At 39.2% G+C, this 20,876-nt stretch overlaps 1 protein-coding gene across 4 annotated transcripts in view; it reads right to left on the bottom strand.

The window, feature by feature from the left end:
* Positions 1–20,876, bottom strand: part of LOC124799283 — a 746,007-nt gene that overhangs the window by 55,354 nt on the left and 669,777 nt on the right. For 3 of the 4 annotated variants that reach the window (XM_047262858.1, XM_047262862.1, XM_047262861.1), the window contains 2 exons: positions 14,541–14,676; positions 1,339–1,508 (listed from right to left, as the gene is read on the bottom strand). In XM_047262858.1, coding sequence (XP_047118814.1) covers positions 1,339–1,508; positions 14,541–14,676 — 306 coding nt within the window. The remainder of the gene's footprint in view (positions 1–1,338; positions 1,509–14,540; positions 14,677–20,876) is intronic. The other variant, XM_047262859.1, reaches the window with a different exon arrangement.

The raw sequence follows: 20,876 nt of genomic DNA, 5'->3' as shown, positions 1-20,876 counted from the left end.
ATGAATGGATGGATGCCAATGACTTGACATTGGAATCCTGTACTGTATTATATTTTATTACACTGCCAGTGAGAGATGATGGCAACCAAATTAGGGATCTAATTTCCTTATATGTAAACATCTACCATACAAGAGTACCTCCAGTGACTTCCTGAATGATAACCATCAGCAAGAGAGATGCATCAACTTATGGGGCTTTTGATGTACTCATACCCTGTTACTGGAATGTACCAATTTCTACCAGAATCACTACTTCATGTGGCAGTTTTCTGTACTTCAAGCATTAAACAGCTGTGTTCCTGAGTCCATGGTGATCTGTCCCCTATGATGCATTGTAAAAGGCACATGAATGGGGCAGTGGTTTTTGTACACCATAACAGGAAGATTGCGCTGGATGGTATGACTTCTCACTGACTGATGTTGTTGTTGTTGTTGTTGTTTAAAGGGCCCCTGATCATCAACACATAGTTGCTCATGGTAGTTGACTGCGGTGGTGGCAGTTTTCCCCAAATCAATGTTGAAGTTGTAAAATGTTTTCAGAATATGATCTCAGATATGGAGTGTCCCCACTCATCACACAACCACAAATGGGCCCCAGAAAGCTGCACTTTACACTGCATGTCTCGTCCATCCTGTGTTTGACTAGTATCATAGGCAAGTACAGGGTCTGATGACATTCGAGTCACATGTCACATGATACATTAAACCATTCAATTTACTGTGGCTACTAGTGCAGTGTCTCATCAACAAAGAAACCATATCAAATATAATTACTCATGTAAGGATATAGATGACACCCATACAATTGCAAGATAAAAAGAAATATTAAAACTTTCCTTGGTTTCACCTAGGGCAACATGGACCCATCAGATTTTCTTTGGCACTTGGGATGTCATGCAACAGTGTGCCCTAAGTTTGGCTCATAAACATGACTGTGCTTGTTAATACAACTTTTATGAAACTTGGAAAAGTAAATATCTTAATTTCACAGGAAGAACTCAGCAGCATGCAACATACAGCATACAGTTTAATGTCCTTCTGATATAATAGGCAAGTAGAATATACAAGGTCAAAAGAAATTTTCAGGATTTTCTCACATTTTCCTTAAAAATGTTGCATGACACACAATTTTTTTTTTTTTTTTTAATTTTTGGCTCATGATGGCCAGAGTTCTGTTCGGATAGAAAACATGGCAGTTCACACACACACACACACACACACACACACACACACACACACACAAAACACACATAAACAGATAGATAAGCAACATCTGAAAGGAAGATCAAGTGTGTTTTAATATGACATCACTGAGAAGTAAACCAAGAACTCCAGTACCTGTGCAAGGAAGCGTGCAGTTTCCATCAGAGTTTTCTGTACCTGGCCGAGGTGGAGCCGCAAGAGCTGATGTCTCCTCATCCACTACAGAAGAAGTCACAGCGTCATCAGACTCTGCCAATGGTTCCTCTGCATCTATATTCGAAGGCTCATCATTTGGCACCATTGATCTGCACAGAATAACAACTTTAATCCTTCAGAAATTGTCTCAGGAAATTCACACTTACGAGTGACTAATATTCCACAGTGTGTCTGAATTACAGAAAATGATGTTCAGTTTCAAGTACTTGATTTAGTTTTATTTCATGATTATGTCAACAGAAAACTGAAAAATGACTGGAAGAAAAGGAAAAACCTCAACTGCAGCAGTTGCACATATCGCTGGACTTGTGGCAGTGATTAAAGAGAGGAGACTGTAGTGGTGTGGGTACTTAATGTGTCAGGAAGGCCAGATCACTGAGCACATGGGGCACGAAGACATCAGAGGGAACAGACCTATGGGAAGTCCATGTCTGAGAAGGATTGACAGGGTCAGAAAGGATATACGTACAATGGGACAAGCTGTTGAATAATACATGGATGAAAGAAGACAGAGGAGGCTAATTGGTGAGGCCAAAGACCACCTGCAGTTTGTGTGGCCAATGACGTTCTAGTAGAAGTGGTAGTAGTAGTGGTGGTGGTGGTGGTAGTAGTAGTAGCAGAAAAATTAAAATGTCTGAATGGTTATTTTGTTGACCAGACTTGTGATCCTTTATTCAGTGCAATCAGAAGGGTAACTCAACAATAACTTTCATCATACATGTGTTCTCAATATGAATGATTGCACATGCACAGAAACATGATTACAGTGAATCTGACAAAACAAATAATCCAGTGTCACCCTAGCCTCAAATGCTTCAATACATTTCTCTGACAAGGCTATGATTTATGTTAGTAAAGCCCTATATGAAATCATCTCTCCTTGAAATCCTTCCCACATCACCCACTGTCACCTTTCATGCCCTTCTAACCTCCACAACATCCCTGTCAAAGCATGTGACACTTCCAGACCATTACCCTACCTTCTTGTTTTCCTCCTGCAATCATTACCTCTGTACAACTGGTTCTGCACCTACCCACCACTCCACCTCACCAGTGTTAAATCCTATAACATGAAAAGCTGAGCAACACATGAGTCCAACGTATTTTCTTCACCAACTCACGTGTGTTCACAGCTTGACTTTTTAGATTGGAATGATCACCACTACACCGGCTGAGCACATGAATTGACACAAAAGAACTATCCACTTTGGGGATACCTGAAACCCAGTTGCTAAGCATGCTCTAACAGCATGTCTTAAGGGACCTGAGTGCCTGCTACACCACAGAGACAATTTTAATCCTCCCACCAAGTACTTGTTTCCCTGCATACCACAAGTTGGGACTTGCTGTCCATCATAGTCTTACACCCTGTAACCCTCCTGGACTTAACCTTCATTAACAGTGCCTCATGCCCATTGTTTCATTCTTTTCTTCGCTGGTAGAATTTTATTTAACAACGATGGGACTTCCTGGATGGAAAAATATGTAAAATAATGAAAAGGCAACCACTCACCTACAGTGGATACATGTGTGGAGCATAGAAACATCTCACACTAGCTTTTGAGCTCCTGATCTTTTTCTAGTAAAAATACACACATACACACATTCACACACACACACACCACACAGAAGCCCAAATACACACACCCATGTTCACAATGAGACTGATCATTAATAGTCAACTGTTGGAAGCAACTGGCTAGGCTGATGAAGGTGAGGAGGGGTTAGGACAGTATGCAAGGAGGCAGTAGCAAGAAGGGGGCAGGTCTTTCAACAGAAAACCCATTGACTACACAAAAAATATGAAAGGAGAACAGAGGGTATAGCATAAATGAGATATAGAAGGAGGGAGAAAGGGAGGAGGAGAAAAAGGAGAGGAAGGTGGAGACGAAGAGGGAGACAGGTTTGGATGGAATCCCAATTCAGTTTCACGAGTACGCTATGGCATTGGCCCCTTACTTAGCTTGTATTTATCACAAATATCTCTTCTAACACAAAGTCCCAAGTGACTGGAAAGAAGAGCACGTGACTCCTGAATATAAGAAAGATAAAAGAACAAACCCACAAAATTACAGATCAGTCAGTATCCTTAACATCAGTTTGCAGAATTCTTGAACATATTCTTATTTCAAATATAATAAATTTTACTTGGGATGTCAAAGCTTTTGTCTGTGAATCATCACGGTTTTAGAAAGCATAGTGAAGCTCAAGTTTGTCCCCCCCCCCACCCCCACCACACACACACAATATCCTGCAAACTATGGATGAAGGGCAACAGGCAGATTCCACAATCCTAGATGTCTGAAAAGCATTTGATACGGTGCCCTCTGCAGACTGTTAATGAAGATATGAGAATATGGAATAGAGATGTGAATGGCTCAAAGACTTAAGAAACCAAACCCTCTACATTGTCCTCGACAGTGAGTGTTCATCAGATACAAGGGTATCATCAAGTGTGTCCCAGGGACATGTGATAGGATCACTATTATTTTCTATATACATAAATGATCTGTTGCACATGGTGAGCAGCAATCTGTGGCTGTTTGCTGATGATGCTGTGGTTTATAGGAAGGTGTCCTCACTGAATGAGTGTAGGGCAATACAGAATGACTTAGACAAAATTTCTAGTTGATGTGATGAATGGCAGCTAGTTCTAAATGTAGCAAAATGTAAGTTTATGCAGATGAGTATGAAAAACAAACCCAAAATGTTCACAGACAGCATTAGTAATGTGCTGCTTCACAAAGACACATGGATTAAATATCTAACATTGCAAAGTGATACAAAATAGAATGAGCATTTAGGGATTATAGCAGGGAAGGCGAATTGTTGACGTCAGGTTATTGGGAGAACTTTAGGAAAGTATGGTTCATCTGTAAAGGAGACCGTATATTGGACACTAGTGTGACCCATTGTTGAATGCTGCTTGAGAGTTTGGGATACACACCAGGTCAGATTAAAGGAAGACATCAAAGCAATTAAGAGGTGGGCAGCTAGATTTGTTACTGGTAGGTTTGAACAACATGCATGTATTACAGTGATGCTTCAGGAACTCAAATGGGAATCTCTGGAGTGAAGGCAATGTTCTTTTCAAGGAACACTATTGAGAATTAGAGGGGTGGCATTTGATGCTGACTGCACAACCTTTCTACTGCCACCAATGTAAGATTGCATAACAACCATGAAGATAAGGCAAGAGAAATTAAGACTTGTACAGAGGCATACAGACAGTAATTTTTCCCTCACTTTATTTGCAGGTGGAACAGGAAAGGAAATGACTAGTAGTTGTATAGGGTAGCCTCTATCAAGCACCAAAGGGTGGCTTGCAGAGTATGTATGTATGTAGAAGTAAGAAACGGAGAAGGGTGTAAAATGAAGACAGAGGGAGGGAGAGGAAGAGAGAGGGGGGATGCCAGCATGGAATGGAGGAAGACTGGTTGAAGAAGGCAATACACGATCTCGAGAGGGAAGGCATGGTATGGACAGAAGACAGGAAGGAAAAGGTAAGGTGAGGCAGTGTGGGTAACAGGAAAGCAGAAGTTTGGGCCAGGGGGATCGCAAGACATAGTATATGCTGTAATGAGAATTCCTATCTACTGTACATGTAATGAAGCATCTATTGAAGTAATTTGTGTTTTGTTGCACAGCCATGTTTGGCAGTTGGATGGTCAATTATATGGTTTGCCACAGTTTGGTGGTGGCCATTCATGCGAGTAGACAGTTGGTTAGTTGTCATGACCACACAGTGGGCCCCCATTCCCTCCACATTTGGATCCTGCCCCACCATACTGGTAGATTTATCAGTATCAGTTTGAAGGAAGAAAATTAATGGATACTGACAAGTAACAAGTGTACCCAGAGCCATTTGCAATGAAATCTCGAAACTATTTTGCCATTCACCACATATTTTCCTTCTGACTGGATCTGTGAAATGATGCATTGTATCTTCAATCATTGGTGTTTTTATCTTGTGTTACCAGCTAATGTCAAAATCTAAGAATTTGAATATTGAAAATATTCTTTTGTATTTGAGTGTTAGCTCCCTGATAGCAAAATAATATGTATAAATCTCATCTATACAGTTCTGTCTTTGTTAAGTATAATATATGTAGCAGATACCTATCTAAAATGGGAGCAGTAATGTGTTTGGTGATTACTAATCCTGCTATTGCTAAGGAACAGGAAATAAATAAAAGTACATGATTAAACCACGGGGAAGGGTGGCAACAATATCTTACTGTTAACATGATTTTGATTATGAATTATTTTTACTCACTAGTACCAATGGTGAAACTGCAATGTCCTCAAAATTTTTAAGGTATCATTAATGAGCTTCTCTTATGGGCAGCAATGTGTCTGGAAGAAGAAGTCCCTCTCTCTCTCTCTCTCTCTCTCTCTCTCTCTCTCTCTCTCTCACACACACACACACACACACACACACACACACACACACACGCACACACACTTTTTGTTGCTACATCTAACTTTTTGCTGTGAATATCTTTATCTTTTTTGTTGTAAATTTTTATTCCATATGTTGTGGAGTCTGAGTATATATTTTGGTCATGGAGCAGGACAAAATTATCCATGTGTCTTGCATTTTATGAATGAGCAATATCAAGTTCATTAAGTAAGTCCAGTGTGCTGTATAAAAACATTAAATTTTTTCAAAACTTTCTTAAATTTGTTGAAATGTGACATTTTCTGTTTTCTACTCCATAATGTACTTCAGACCTTCCTGAACATTTTCGTATATAATACATTAAAATCAGACAATTGTGAGACCTTCAAATAATATACTGAATGTTGACATGTGACTATCAAATTTCGCGGCTACACAGTCATATCTAGGGAACTACAAAGCCTAGAAGGCTGTGAATTGCTTTGTTTTGTGCCTACTGCTACGTCTCAGAAGTTAGCATTACAAATAAACAAATCAATCCTTCGTTTCTGATAATAGTTTTCATTGAAAGTAGTGTGATTATTGGCTATTTTTGTGGTAAGCCAACTTCTATTGCTTTTTATATGTAAATAAAATGACTAGCATAAAAGTAACTGAAAGAAATGCAAATTTGCAGGTAACAGATGTGTGAGACCTGTATTTTCTTTTGAAGTACTTGAAAACATGAATATCAGCCGATGAAAAGCCATGTTATGCTTTGTGTCCACCTCCACCAAACACTCAGTGTAAATATAGGGAAGCTGAATTTTCTGGCACCCTGCATGAGTTTACACATAAACATTCTCTTCCTTTGGCAGTAATGGAGGCAATCAAACCTATTTACAGAGGTATGGAAAATCCTGAGCTACTAAAGATGTATTTACATGGGAAGACCTAGAATGTGAATGAGTCCTTCAATAACGTTGTGTGGTGCCATGAGCCTAAAAATGCATTTGTTGGCCTTATGACTCTAAAGTTAGCATGGTCTGACGCTGCAATAACTTTTAATGGTGGAAACTATGAAAGACTTAAGGTTCTGGAGATGTAGACAGAACACAGCTAAAGGACTGTGGGAACTGAATGAGTTTCGTGCACGTGAAGCAGAGTTAGCTGCTCAGCAAATGACAAAAGAAGGTGGCATGCACTGGGCTGTTGTTTAGTTTAGTTTAGTTTAGTTTTGACACTGAAGATGACACAGACTATGGGCCAGGGCAATTCTGGTGCATAAAAGACGCAGAAATGTAAGTCTGTATAAGAATTTGTAATAAAAAAAAGTTTTAAACCTCAATATCTCTGAACTACGTTTTTTGCAATAAATGACCTGTTTTCTAAAAAAGTACTGATGGTAGAGACATGAAATTTTCACAGCATGCCAAGCGTGAGATTCAACACATATGGAACTAGAGTAATTAAAATATCCTGAGTTGTTTTGTTTTTATGCTCATTTATTTACAAAAGTTTGCCAAAAAAATTGAGTGTTTGAAAAAAAAGAAGAAAAAAAGATAACATGCCCCACAGTACAATTTTGGAAATAATTCTAGTTCAATGTATCTGGAAATGTGCATTAAATAACTATGGAAAATTGCAAATTGGCGTCTTAAAACGTTTCCAAGACAATGAGTCACAAAATTCAATAATTTAACATTAGCGGCATAGGACATACAATGTCCCCTTAAAGTTCTTCTTGTGCGCAGAATTATAAAATGGAACAAAGTTTAAATTTCTTATTTTTGTATTGTATTGCATGGTTTTTTATGATTCCTGAGCTCTAACATGTACAATACAAGCACTTTAGGTATTGGACATGTAAATGTTTATAAGTATATTGAATTTAAATAGATAATTACAGTTGAATATCTGACACATATACATAATACAAATAAACTGTGATATGTGCATATTTGTAATAATAGGACCTAACAGTCTCGAGGGGGGTAGTTTATAAATGTAGCAACTTTAAACAGAAATCACAACTGAATCACTGATTCATAAACTTTAATATTGATTATCTTAATACTGGTAGAAGTTTTCTATAGAACTCATCTCGACTACAGAAGCAGTGCATAAGTAAATATCCCCTCAATGCTGCTTTAAATTTTATGTCAATTATTATGCTAATTTCTTTTGTAATCTTATTGTAGGAAGAGGAAGAATTCCCATCTTTTTAAAGGAACATATGCAGGGTTTGCTCTTCTTTCCTGCCAGTATTCTCACCATTAATTATTGCATCCTAAAGAGTTTTGGGCTGGATATGAGTTGTCCCAGACACTGATCCCATATATTAGGGTACAATATACATTAGCATTAGTCATCAGACAATCTTTATGGCAACAATACTCAAGCACTCTCTTTAAATACCACATGGTACTTAATCTTTTAAATATACTATCAGTGTGTCTATCCCATCTAAGGTTGCCTTGGAGCCAGACCCCCATAAGTTTTGTACTGGCCACACTTACAATATCTATGTCTGACATCTGAATTTTTATGTCCTATTCACTATTTCTCTTGATGTTATGGAAATTTCGTGCTACTGTTTTATTTTTATTTATTATCAGTTTACTATGGCTGAACCAGTTCAAAATAACAGTGTTTGCTGAAGAATATCTTCCCTCTTATCACTGGTTAAGATGCTTGTGTCATCTGTAAATTGAATAGTGTTGCAGCAGTGTACATTTAATGTTGGATCATTTACTTGGATCAAAAACAGAATGAGCCCCAATATTGGCCCTTGTAGCACAACATATAGTTTGTCCCAAGAAGAATGACCCATTTTTGACTTGTAATAATATTGAGACAAATGTCACTAAGTAACTGAAACAGCTCTAGATGTAATCAGCATGGTCTAGAGTTTCAGGAAAAATCCACTAGATGTTGCTACGAGCGCTGACCTGGAGCATGCAGCCAGTCTCACGCAATATGGTGTCCACGCAACAGAAGGCGTATTGTGTTATTGAATTTAGTTGTACTCAATTAGTGATTGCAGTTCATTGGGCATTTCTTATTCGATTTTGTGCTAAACCACCATCACCAAAGAACATTTGATGATGGTATAAGCGGTTTGAAGAAACAGGGTGCCTCTGTAAAGTCAAAAGTCTTGGCCAGCCACACGTTCCTGAGCAAACAGTGGAACAAATCTGACGAGCATTTGAGTGGAGCCCCCAAAAATATACACATCGTGCTAGCCGAGAACTTGCATTACCACGCATGACAGTGTGGCATGTGTTAGAGCACCGTTTAGCCCTCAAACCATACCAATTACAATTGGTACAAGCTCTTCAAGATACTGACAAAGTGAAGTGAGTGGACTTTAGCAATGCTATTCTAGAGGACATGGAAGGTGACACTTTTTGTCATGGTTGATATTTAGCGATGAGGCAACTTTCCATATTAGCGGTAAGGTTCACTATCATAATGTGCGTATATGGAGGCTCAAAAATTCTCAAGAAACAACTGAATACGAATGTGATTCACCAAAAGTAAATATTTTTCTGCTCTTTCCCAAAGCAAGGTTTATGGAGTCTATTTTTTTGAGGAAGAAACCGTAACAGGACAATCATATCTTGCAATGCTACGGAACTAGTTATTCCCACAACTTGACTCTGACAATTTCATCTATCAGCAAGATGGAGCACCACCACACTGGCACAACAATGTGCGCAGTTTCCTCAATGCCAATATGCCTCAACGTTGGACAGGGTGTACAGCACCACAAGAGCAGGCTTTACACTCTTGGTCTCCTAGGTCCTCTGACTTAACACCATGTGATTTCTTCCTGTGGGGATATGTTAAACAATGTGTTTATGTTCCTCCCTTACCTAGTGACATTAATGAACTAAAAACCAGAATATCAGCTGCTGTAGCTTCAGTGACAGAAGACACCTTACGCTCAGTTTTGGGTGAATTCGGCTATCAGCTAGATTCGTCCGTGCAGCCAATGGGGGACAGATTGAACATTTATGATGGATTTTTATTAACTTCTGTCTTTTCTGATTCATTTAGTATGCGATTTGTTGGTGTTAAGCCCTTCTTCCTAATAAATAATTCTGTTTAAAATTGGGTCATTCTTTTTGGGACACCCTGTACTTCTTTGCACTCGGAATAGTGACTGATTAATTTGTTGCTTTTGTGAAATAGTATTTCTACTACTTGCTTGCGGCCAGTAGGCTATGATCTTAGCCAACCCTTAGGTGTCCCTCTGATGCCAACTTGGTTTCTACAGCAATTGATTATGGTTTTTAATGTCAAATGCCTTGGACCAGTCAAGGCATATACTTGTGAGTTTTCATGACTACCAAGCTTTTGGAGCATTGTGTTAAGAAATGAAAGTACTGCAGTTTCTATTGATGTGCCATTCCGAAAAAAAATGTTAAAACAATACTTTCTTTTCTTGAAATATTTTTCTAGATATTTCCAAAACACAGATAACAGAACAATGGTTCTATAATTGGCTGCTACTACTACTATTTCTTTTTTCCCCTTTTTGAAAAGTGATTTGAGCTTCACCGTCTTTTAAACAGGAAGGAGAGATTCCTATTGTAAATGTAATGTTGAATGGTGGGCTAATAATATTGCAATAAGGTCACCAGAGTTTTATTGCCAACAGCCTTGAAAACACCAGTTCCTTTCAGGTTACCAAAGTTAAGCAATATCAGGCATGGTGAATACTTGGATGGGTAACTGCCCAGGTATGCCACACACTGTTGGCAGCTGGGAGCATCAAGTTCCTGATCGCCAGGCTTGATACCAATGTCCTGATGTCCTGAACTAAATTACAAACCTCTTCACAGTGTTTCAATGCACAATATGAAACATGACAGCACTCTCTCTCTCTCTCTCTCTCTCTCTCTCTCTCTCTCTCTGCAGTCATCGTACCAGGTACACTTAACACATGACTCTCACACTTCACCAAGGAGAGATGCCAGTGTGCATGAAGAATAGGAAAAGCCTTTCCAGTTAGGCAGCTGAACTTGCCTCTCAGGGTCTCCCAGCCAACCAAGTCATACAACTATAGTTTTATAAGAGGTGTTTAAAGGATTTAGTCTGGAATTTCATCCAACCCAGTTGAATATTTCACAATTACTGACATTTCTTTGGATTTGGTTGGAGATAAGAAGAGTGAGTCAGAGTTTCTATTTAGGTTTACAGGTTATATTGTATGATTTAATAACTATTCACTAATATTAGAAAATTATCTATTAAAGATGTTGGCTATCTTTGCTAGGTTGATAATTTGTTTGCCATTTTGATCTAGCAGCAGGTTTACATTTTGAGGAAGGCCATTTCCCTTTTTGCTGTTTAACTATTTCCCCTCATTTTCATTTTATACCTATCCATTGTATATGGTGGTCATTTGCCAGTTTTTTACCTTTTCTTATGACTTTTGAAGTCCTCTCTTATAATCATTAAAGCAGTCCATGTCAATAGCTGTGTGGCCAGTGTGGTGGAATGCCATGCAAATGGGCCCGAGTTTGATTCCCGGCTGGGTTGGAGATTATCTCCACTCAGGGTGTGTGTTCTCTTCATCATCATATAATTCCCATTGATACGCAAGTCGCCTAAGTGGCATCAACTAATGAGACTTGCACCAGGCGACAGGTCTACCCGTTGGGAGGCCCTGGCCACACGACATTTCATTTCATTTGATTAAAGTACACAAACAATACTTCAGACACATTTTGTGTCTCTGAAATTCCATAAAGTCTCCTCTTTTCAGCACAAGATACGAGGGCATATCAAATATAAAAGGGATTTTATTTTTTATTTAAATTCATTTACTGAAAAACTCAAGGCAATTATAATTTATTTTTCCACATAGTCTCCTGCCTTGGAAAAGCATTTGTCTCAATGTATGGGCAGCTTTTTGATGCCCTCATCATAGAAAGAACTGGGTCATGTCACCAGCCAGTTGTGCACGAAGTCTTCCACATTCTTGTCATCTTCAAATCGTCACCCCTCCTAGAGCTTCTTTAAGGAGTCTGAATAAATGTAAATCGCAGGGACATAAGTCCAGGCTGTAAGGTGCGGGGGGGGGGGGGGGGGGGGGGGGGGGGGGGGGAAAACTGTAGAAAGAACCTTGCCCGCTGACAGTCGAGTCTTGGCTTTCACTGGTGCTACTTCCCCTTTCCTCTGCCACTCCTTACTGGCTTGTTTGGATTCTGGAGTGTAGTGGTGAACCCATGTTTCATCACAGGTGACGATCCGACTCAAAAATCCATCATCTTCTTCCATAAACCTTGCTGTAAGCCTCTGACAGACCTCTAAACATCTCAACTTCAGATTTTCGGTCAAAAGTCTAGAGACCCATATGGAACACATGTTATGGAACTGTAGGTAATTTGTGATGACTGCTTGGCAGCTCCCATAACTGATTCCGACAGTTTTTTGCAATTTCTGATACTCTCACCCATCGATCGTCGTCAATAATGTCTTTAAACCACATGAATGTTTTTGTCTGTAACGCTGGTCCGAGGACGGCGATTATGTTGCTGATTTTCCAATGTTCTTGTCCTTCCTTGAACTTTTTATGCCAGGCAAACACACTCATCTCTGATAATGTTTCATCACCAAACTGGGCAGTGCAAGAAATTTGATAATTACGCATTGCGCAATGGAGGACCAAAAATCCCATTTATATTTGATGCCCCTCGCATTTTAATAACTGATGTCAACCAAAGTACATTTTTTCTATTAGGTTTTAGTTTCTGATGTTTAATTAGAAATGAAACATTGAAATAATGAGAGGATGTTTCCATGAACATGTCAAATTTTTCACTGTACCCCCAGTTTCACACATCATTCCATGTTTCTTTTTTATGAGTGCCTGAAGTCTTCTGAGTTATGAGGTCTCAAACGTCCTCCTTTTCTTGTTATTTATGATTCAGCAAAAAAGGCAGTGGCCTATATTGCAAACTCTTTAAACTGCACCACTGAAAACTTTATCCATATTTTTACTTTTTTATAAATATTTCCCTGTATCTATGAACACCAGATCTATAGCAATTCTGGACGATTTGGTAACTGTTAGGAGATGTAATGAGAGCATGCCTGTTGAAAGTTGTAAATAAGCCCTTCAATTTTCATCACTTTTTGGGCATTATTAAAATTATTGATGCTATAGACTCTGTAGTGAAACACTTCCTTCAAGTGTTTGAGGACCAAAAATGTGCTCAAGTCACCTTTTGTGATATAAACAAGACCCTTGACTGTGTTGGGCATACATCACTTCTAGAAAAAAATTGACTTCTGGGCAATCAGAGATTAGAGATCCTATCTATAGAACCCGTAAGCATGTTGTCTGTGTTGGTAAAGAAATGTCTAGTACAGAACAAGTTAAGGTAGGTATTCCATATGGATCTGTACTGAACCCCTTCCTTTCCTTAATAATGACTAATGGCCTGCCATTACTTATCAGATACAGTAAAGTACTACTGTAGATCCAGATAACACATCTTTTTTCACAGCAATGATCAGCAGCCTTATAGCATGTGTTGATAAGGCAATTGCTCAAGCATGCTATTGATTTAGAGCAAATGGGTTCTTGCTAGATGAAAACGGAAGTCATCAGATGGTTTATACACTTAAAAGACAAGTTCCCTCAGATGATCCAAATTATGTTAAGTTTTCAGGGGTGTACTCAGATGATAAATTATCCTGGTAAGTTGTCTCGAGTAATTTATTTGTTAAAATGACTTATGGATTGTGTGCAGTTGAAATATTTGTTAGAACATCATATTTTTCATTTTACCAAATGGGAGTGTCATATGGTCTTATTTTGTGAGGAGACTCTACTTGCGTGCATGACATCGTAATACTGGGGCACAGTAAAATGTAGAGTACTATAGAGCTTGGTGCTTGGTCCCTTAAAATTAAAACTAAAACTAAACTAAACTCCACTCGAAAATATGAAGGCCCAACAGTACCAACCAGCTGCCATGTCATCCTCAGCCTACAGGTGTTACTGGATGCGGACATGGAGGAACATGTGGTCAGCACACCACTCTGCCAGCCATAAGTCAGTTTACATGACCGGAGCCACTACTTCTCAATCAAGTAGCTCCTCACTTTGCCTCACAGAGGTCCCTTACTTTTCTTGATCTTTATTAATGATTTCCATGGTGTATCACACAAAAAGCACACTTCACACTCCTTGCAGATGACACAACCATTATGATAGACAAAGTACCAAAATGCAGTCTTCAAAGAAGCTCTAGAGTGGCTCAGTTCAAATTATCTGTCCCTCAATGTTTAACATGACTTAATTCATTCACTTTCTAATAGCAAACAACAAAGTGGAAAATACTGAAATGAAATGTGATGATGAAGTTACGTCTTCCAAACTCCGAGATTAAATGTTAACAACACTCTAAATTAGTCTGTTCACATTTGACCAATGTAAAAAACTGAATTTGGCAGCATTTGCCATTCACTCAGTTTCACCTGTTTGTGACTTGGAAACAATCAGAGCTATATACTTTGGATATTTCTGTTCACCTATGACATAAGGCATTGTGTTCTGGGGAAACCAGTCACAACCAAATAAAAATATTTTGAATGTTATTTTTAAAAAAATATTTTTTTTCTTTGTTTTCAGTAATACATATTTTGGGTATTATACACATAATATGCAACATAATTTGCCCTAATTACTAATTTCAATTTTATGAAAGTAGCAGCATACCTTGGTTTTGGCACTGGAGGTGTGGTTGGCTCTGGTTCACTCAGGTTTGTTAAACTATCTATCTGGCGCCGTGTTACAGCATCATAATCTTCTGTATATTCACTGTCCTTCTGGCCAAACTCGGATGAACAGTCGACTGTTAGATTCAGAAAAGGTTTTAAATGACCAAATAAGTCACTGTCTAATAGACACACATGAGACAAGAAAATTCTAAATATGAATTTAAGAAAGGTATGAGGAAATAATGAGGTAAAATACACATGAACACAAATTTCATTGTCTCTGTTTCTTCTATGGATAGTAAGTGCATCCAAAACTCAAGACAATTTTATGCATAATTTTATCAAAAGTAGTAGAACATTCCTTGCAGACTAGTTTTGATTATTTTTGTCAATCTTTGTCTGTTTCCATGGGAATGGGAGTACTTTATTACAGCTTTCAGGTAGATATGAAGCAAAGTTGACAAATTTATCTTTTAGTGTTTGCCTTCCAACACTGATGTATTCAGTTAACGAAATCAAATCTGGCTGCATTAAAAATGAAATTTCAGGTAACAAATAGGGCGCACTAGGCTGCATTAGTTGTGTTTCTCGCATTATCATAAAAGGCTGCTTTACTGAGATGACTGATAAACATGATCTTGAAGGTGAAACAATCCCACTGTCTGGTACTGACATTATGTTACTGTGAAAAATTGCTACTACATGTAGTTTTCCAATTTCTCTTGTAATTATGGATGTTATTTACAGCTTTAACTGCAAACCATACAAGATGACAATGTTAATTATTTAGAACTTCACAAATAATTCATGTAGTCACATTTTGGTATGAAAAACCTTTGGTTTTTGGATTAACAACATATTTGTCTCATAACAAACTGCTTGTTTCCATTTCAGGCTAATCACCGACATTCAGAACATTGCAGAAACATAAAACAGTCTGAGGTCTTGAGTTTCCTTACTGATGCTATGTGCATTGGAAAATGGATGGACAACAAGAGAAATAAAAAGAAGAGTAAAAAGGCCTGAGAGTTTTCTGTATTAAGGGGATTAGCAATCATGATGTCATTGTTGCAACTGTGGTTATGAAAGTTAATAAATCAGTCAAGAAGGCTAGAAGTTTGATAGATAAGCAGTTATTAACATCTCACTTAGACAGTGAATTGGCATCCTTAGTTCCAGTAAGATTGATGAAGAGGAATTATGGGCAAAGTTTAAGCAGATTATAAATCATGGTCTGGAGAATTATGTGCTTAGTAAGTGCATAAAGGATGGAAAACATCCACCATTGTTTATTAACAAAATTCGGCGGGTGTTGAGAAAGCAGAGGCTGTTTCGCTCTCTGTTCATGACAAGCAAAGGTTAGCAGAGATTCATGCATCTGTGAAAAGATCTATGTGTGAAGCATACGACTACCACCGTCACACCGTAGCAAAATATCTGGCAGAGAACGTGAGAAAATTCTGGTCATATGTAAAATTGCTAAGTGGGTCTGAGGCTTCCATTCAGACCCTTGTTGGCAAGTCTGGTGTGGTAGTTGAAGACAGCATAACAAAAGCTGAAGTTTTAAATTTCACATTCAAGAAATTGTTCACACAGGAGAACCATACAAACATACCATCATTTGACCATTGGACAATCTCCCATATGGATGACATAGTAATACACATGTCTGGTGTAGAGAAACAACTAAAGGATTTGAAAACAAATAAATCATCAGGTTCGGCTAGATTCCCAGTTCGATTTTACAAAGAGTACTCTATGGCATTGGCCCTTACCTAGCTTTCATTTATCTTGAATCACTCATCCAGTGCAAAGTCCCAAGCGACTGGAAAAAAGTGCAAGTGACTCCAGTATATAAGAAAGGTGAAAGAACATATCCACAAAAATACACACTACTGCTCTTCCAAGTCCTTTGCTGTCTCTGACAGAATTACAATGTCATCGGCGGACCTCAAAGTTTTTATTTCTTCTCCATGGATTTTAATGCCTACTCCGAACTTTTCTTTTGTTTCCTTTACTGCTTGCTCAATATACAGATTGAATAACGTCGGGGAGAGGCTACAACCCTGTCTCACTCCCTTCCCAACCACTGCTTCCCTTTCGTGCCCCTCGATGAACTGCCATCTGGTTTCTATACAAATTGTAAATAGCCTTTCGCTCCCTGTGTTTTACCCCTGCCACCTTTAGAATTTGAAAGAGAGTACTCCAGTCAACATTGTCAAAAGCTTTCTCTAAGTTTACAAATGCTAGAAACGTAGGTTTGCCTTTCCTTAATCTTTCTTCTAAGATAAGTCGTAAAGTCAGTATTGCCTCACGTGTTCCAACATTTCTACGGAATCAAAACTGATCTTCCCTTTTGTGGCGGTGTTCGTAGCGACAAACACTTCGCTGTAGAAACGGCTTACGAAGTCACCGCCACACTTTTAATAGCGGGCCGACCGGTCCGCTGGAACAGTGAACAGAAAGATGAAAACCCAAACACTCTGATTAAATAAAAGTCGGTACTTATCTTTATTACGAAGATACAGAAATACAGTAGTGAACTCCGTGTCTACAGAAATCTGTCTAGTTCGAGTCGGAGCGGCTAGGTCAGCGTCGGCTGACGACAAACAACAACTCTGCTGCGATGAACACACAACTGACTAGCAAGTACACAATTCGGTGGCGAGTATACAACTGAGCGGCAAATACAGAACTGTCCTAGCGCTCGCGACTCCAGCGCTTAAGAAGCCAGAAACCAGCGGTGGCGCGCGCAGACTTGTGGCGATTTGCTGTCTCGCTGGCGCTGCTTATGCGGACGGCGTCCGGACTTTGATGCTGCCAACCTTTTGGCAGCGGGCTCGGGTGGCATTACTGGCTAGAACATAACATTCCCCAAGGTCAGCTTCTACCAGTTTTTACCTTCGTCTGTAAAGAATTCGCATTAGTATTTTGCAGCCGTGACTTATTAAACTGATAGTTCGGTAATTTTCGCATCTGTCAACACCTGCTTTCTTTGGGATTGGAATTATTATATTCTTCTTGAAGTCTGAGGGTATTTCGCCTGTCTCATCCATTTTGCTCACCAGATGGTAGAGTTTTGTCAGGACGGGCTCTCCCAAGGCCAGTCAGTAGTTCTAATGGAATGTTGTCTACTCCCGGGGCCTTGTTTCGACTCAGGTCTTTCAGTGCTCTGTCAAACTCTTCACGCAGTATCGTATCTCCTATTTCATCTTCACCTACATCCTCTTCCATTTCCATAATATTGTCCTCAAGTACATCGCCCTTGTATAGACCCTCTATATACTTCTTCCACCTTTCTGCTTTCCCTTCTTTGCTTAAAACTGGGTTTCCATCTGAGCTCTTGATATTCATACAAGTGGCTCTCTTTTCTCCAAAGGTCTTTTTAATTTTCCTGTAGGCAGTATCTATCTTGCCCCTAGTGAGGTAAGCCTCTACATCCTTACATTTGTCCTCTAGCCATCCCTGCTTAGCCATTCTGCACTTCCTGTCGATCTCATTTTTGAGACGTTTGTATTCCTTTTTGCCTGCTTCTTTTACTGCATTTTTATATTTTCTCCTTTCATCAATTAAATTCAATATTTCTTCTGTTACCAAAGGATTTCTACTAGCCCTCGTCTTTTTACCTACTTGATCCTCTGCTGCCTTCACTACTTCATCCCTCAGAGCTACCCATTCTTCTTCTACTGTATTTCTTTCCCCCATTCCTGTCAATTGTTCCCTTATGCTCTCCCTGAAACTCTGTACAACCTCTGGTTTAGTCAGTTTATCCAGGTCCCATCTCCTTAAATTCCCACCTTTTTGCAGTTTCTTCAGTTTTAATCTACAGTTCATAACCAATAGATTGTGGTCAGAGTCCACATCTGCCCCTGGAAATGTCTTACAATTTAAAACCTGGTTCCTAAATCTCTCTCTTACCATTATATAATCTATCTGATACCTACTAATATCTCCAGGATTCTTCCACGTATACAACCTTCTTTTATGATTCTTGAACCAAGTGTTAGCTATGATTAAGTTATGCTCTGTGCAAAATTCTACCAGATGGCTTCCTCTTTCATTTCTTAACCCCAATCCGTATTCACCTACTATGTTTCCTTCTCTCCCTTTTCCTACTCTCGAATTCCAGTCACCCATGACTATTAAATTTTCATCTCCCTTCAATACCTGAATAATTTCTTTCATCTCATCATACATTTCATCAATTTCTTCATCCTCTGCAGAGCTAGTTGGCATATAAACTTGTACTACTGTAGTAGGCATGGGCTTCGTGTCTATCTTAGCCACAATAATGCGTTCACTATGCTGTTTGTAGTAGCTTACCCGCACTCCTATTTTTTTTATTCATTATTAAACCTACTCCTGCATTACCTCTATTTGATTTTATATTTATAACCCTGTAGTCACCTGACCAAAAGTCTTGTTCCTCCTGCCACCGAACTTCACTAATTCCCACTATATCTAACTTTAACCTATCCATTTCCCTTTTTAAATTTTCTAACCTACCTGCCCGATTAAGGGATCTGACATTCCACGCTCCGATCTGTAGAATGCCAGTTTTCTTTCTCCTGATAACGACGTCCTCTTGAGTAGTCCCCGCCCGGAGATCTGAATGGGGGACTATTTTACCTCCGGATTATTTTACCCAAGTGGACGCCATCATCATTTAACCATACAGTAAAGCTGCATGCCCTCGGGAAAAATTACGGCTGTAGTTTCCCCTTGCTTTCAGCAGTTCGCAGTACCAAAACAGCAAGGCCATTTTGGTTAGTGTTACAGGACCAGATCAGTCAATCATCCAGACTGTTGCCCCTGCAACTACTGAAAAGGCTGCTGCCCCTCTTCAGGAACCACACGTTTGCCTGGCCTCTCAACAGATACCCCTCCGTTATGGTTGCATCTATGGTACGGCAATCTGTATCGCTGAGGCACGCAAGCCTCCCCAACAACGGCAAGGTCCATGGTTCATATGGGGGGAGGAACAAACGTATGAGCATACAGAATAAGTTCACAGCTATGTGAGTGGATCGAAGACTTCTTAAATAATAGAATCCAGTTTGTTGTCCTTGAAAGTGAATGTTCATCAGAGACAAGGGTATTGTCAGGAGTGCCCCAGGGAAGCGTGATAGGACCGCTGTTGTTCTCTATATACATAAACGATTTGGCTAACAGGGTGGGCAACAATCTGCAATTGTTTGCTGATGATGTCATGGTGTGCAGTAAGGTGTTGAAGTTGAGTGATTGTAGGAAGATACAAGATGACTTAGACAAAATTTCTTGTTGGTGTGATGTGTGGAAAAATGTAAGTTAATATGGATGAGTAGGAAGATCAAATCTGTAATGTTCAGATACAGTATTGCTAGTGTCCTGCTTGACACAGTCAAGTCATTCAAATGTCTGAGAATAACTTTGCAAAGTGATGTGAGGTGAAATGAGCATGTGAGAACTGTGGTAGGGGAGCCGAATGGTCGACTTCAGTTTATTGGGAGAATTTTAGGAAAAGAGGTGTTCACCTGTAAAGGAGACTGCATATAGGACACTAGTGAGACCTGTTCTTGAGAACTGCTTGAGTGTTCGGTATCCACACCAGGTCAAATTGAAGGAAGACATTGAAGCAATTCAGAAGCAGGAAGACACTGAAGCAATTCAGAAGCAGGCTGCCGGATTTGTTATCAGTAGGTTTGAACAACATGTAAGTGTTACGGATATGCTTTGGGAACTCAAATGGGAATCCCTGGAGGGAAGGCGACATTCTTTTCGAGAAACACTAATGAGAAAATTTACAGAACTAGCATTTGAAGCTGACTGCCAAATGATTCTACTGCCACCAACATACATTATGCATAAGGACCATGAAGATAAGATACAAGAAATTAGAGCTCATACGGAGGCATACAGACAGTCATTTTTCCCTCGCTCTATCTGCGAGTGGAATAGGAAAGGAAATGACAAGAAGTGGTACAGGGTACCCTCCACCATGCATTGTATGGTGGCTTGCAGGGGATCGATGTAGATGTAAATTGTAATAAGACAAAGACTGGGGTTGATACTGTTGGCCTAATGTGCAATAAATATTCAGTAACACAAATGACAAGAAGATGGACAATTGCTGTGTGTTACGCATTGTTGAATATGGTGGTATCAATGCACAGGTATTTTTTCAAGTAAATGAAAGGAACAAGAAACATCCACTTTGAGTTTTTTTAAACAACTTTTCTTTTCAGCTCATAAAACCACATCTTATCAAAAGATTTGTAAGACCAAATTTACCAGCTGATCTTAGCATGTGCCAGCATCATTATGAAGGTCAAATGGTGCCCATACATAAGCAACC

This window comes from Schistocerca piceifrons, chromosome 5, assembly GCF_021461385.2.
Source record: "Schistocerca piceifrons isolate TAMUIC-IGC-003096 chromosome 5, iqSchPice1.1, whole genome shotgun sequence".
Taxonomy (NCBI): Eukaryota; Metazoa; Arthropoda; class Insecta; order Orthoptera; family Acrididae; genus Schistocerca; species Schistocerca piceifrons.
Note: the sequence above shows the minus strand (reverse complement) of the source record. Positions and strands in the feature narration are given on the sequence as shown.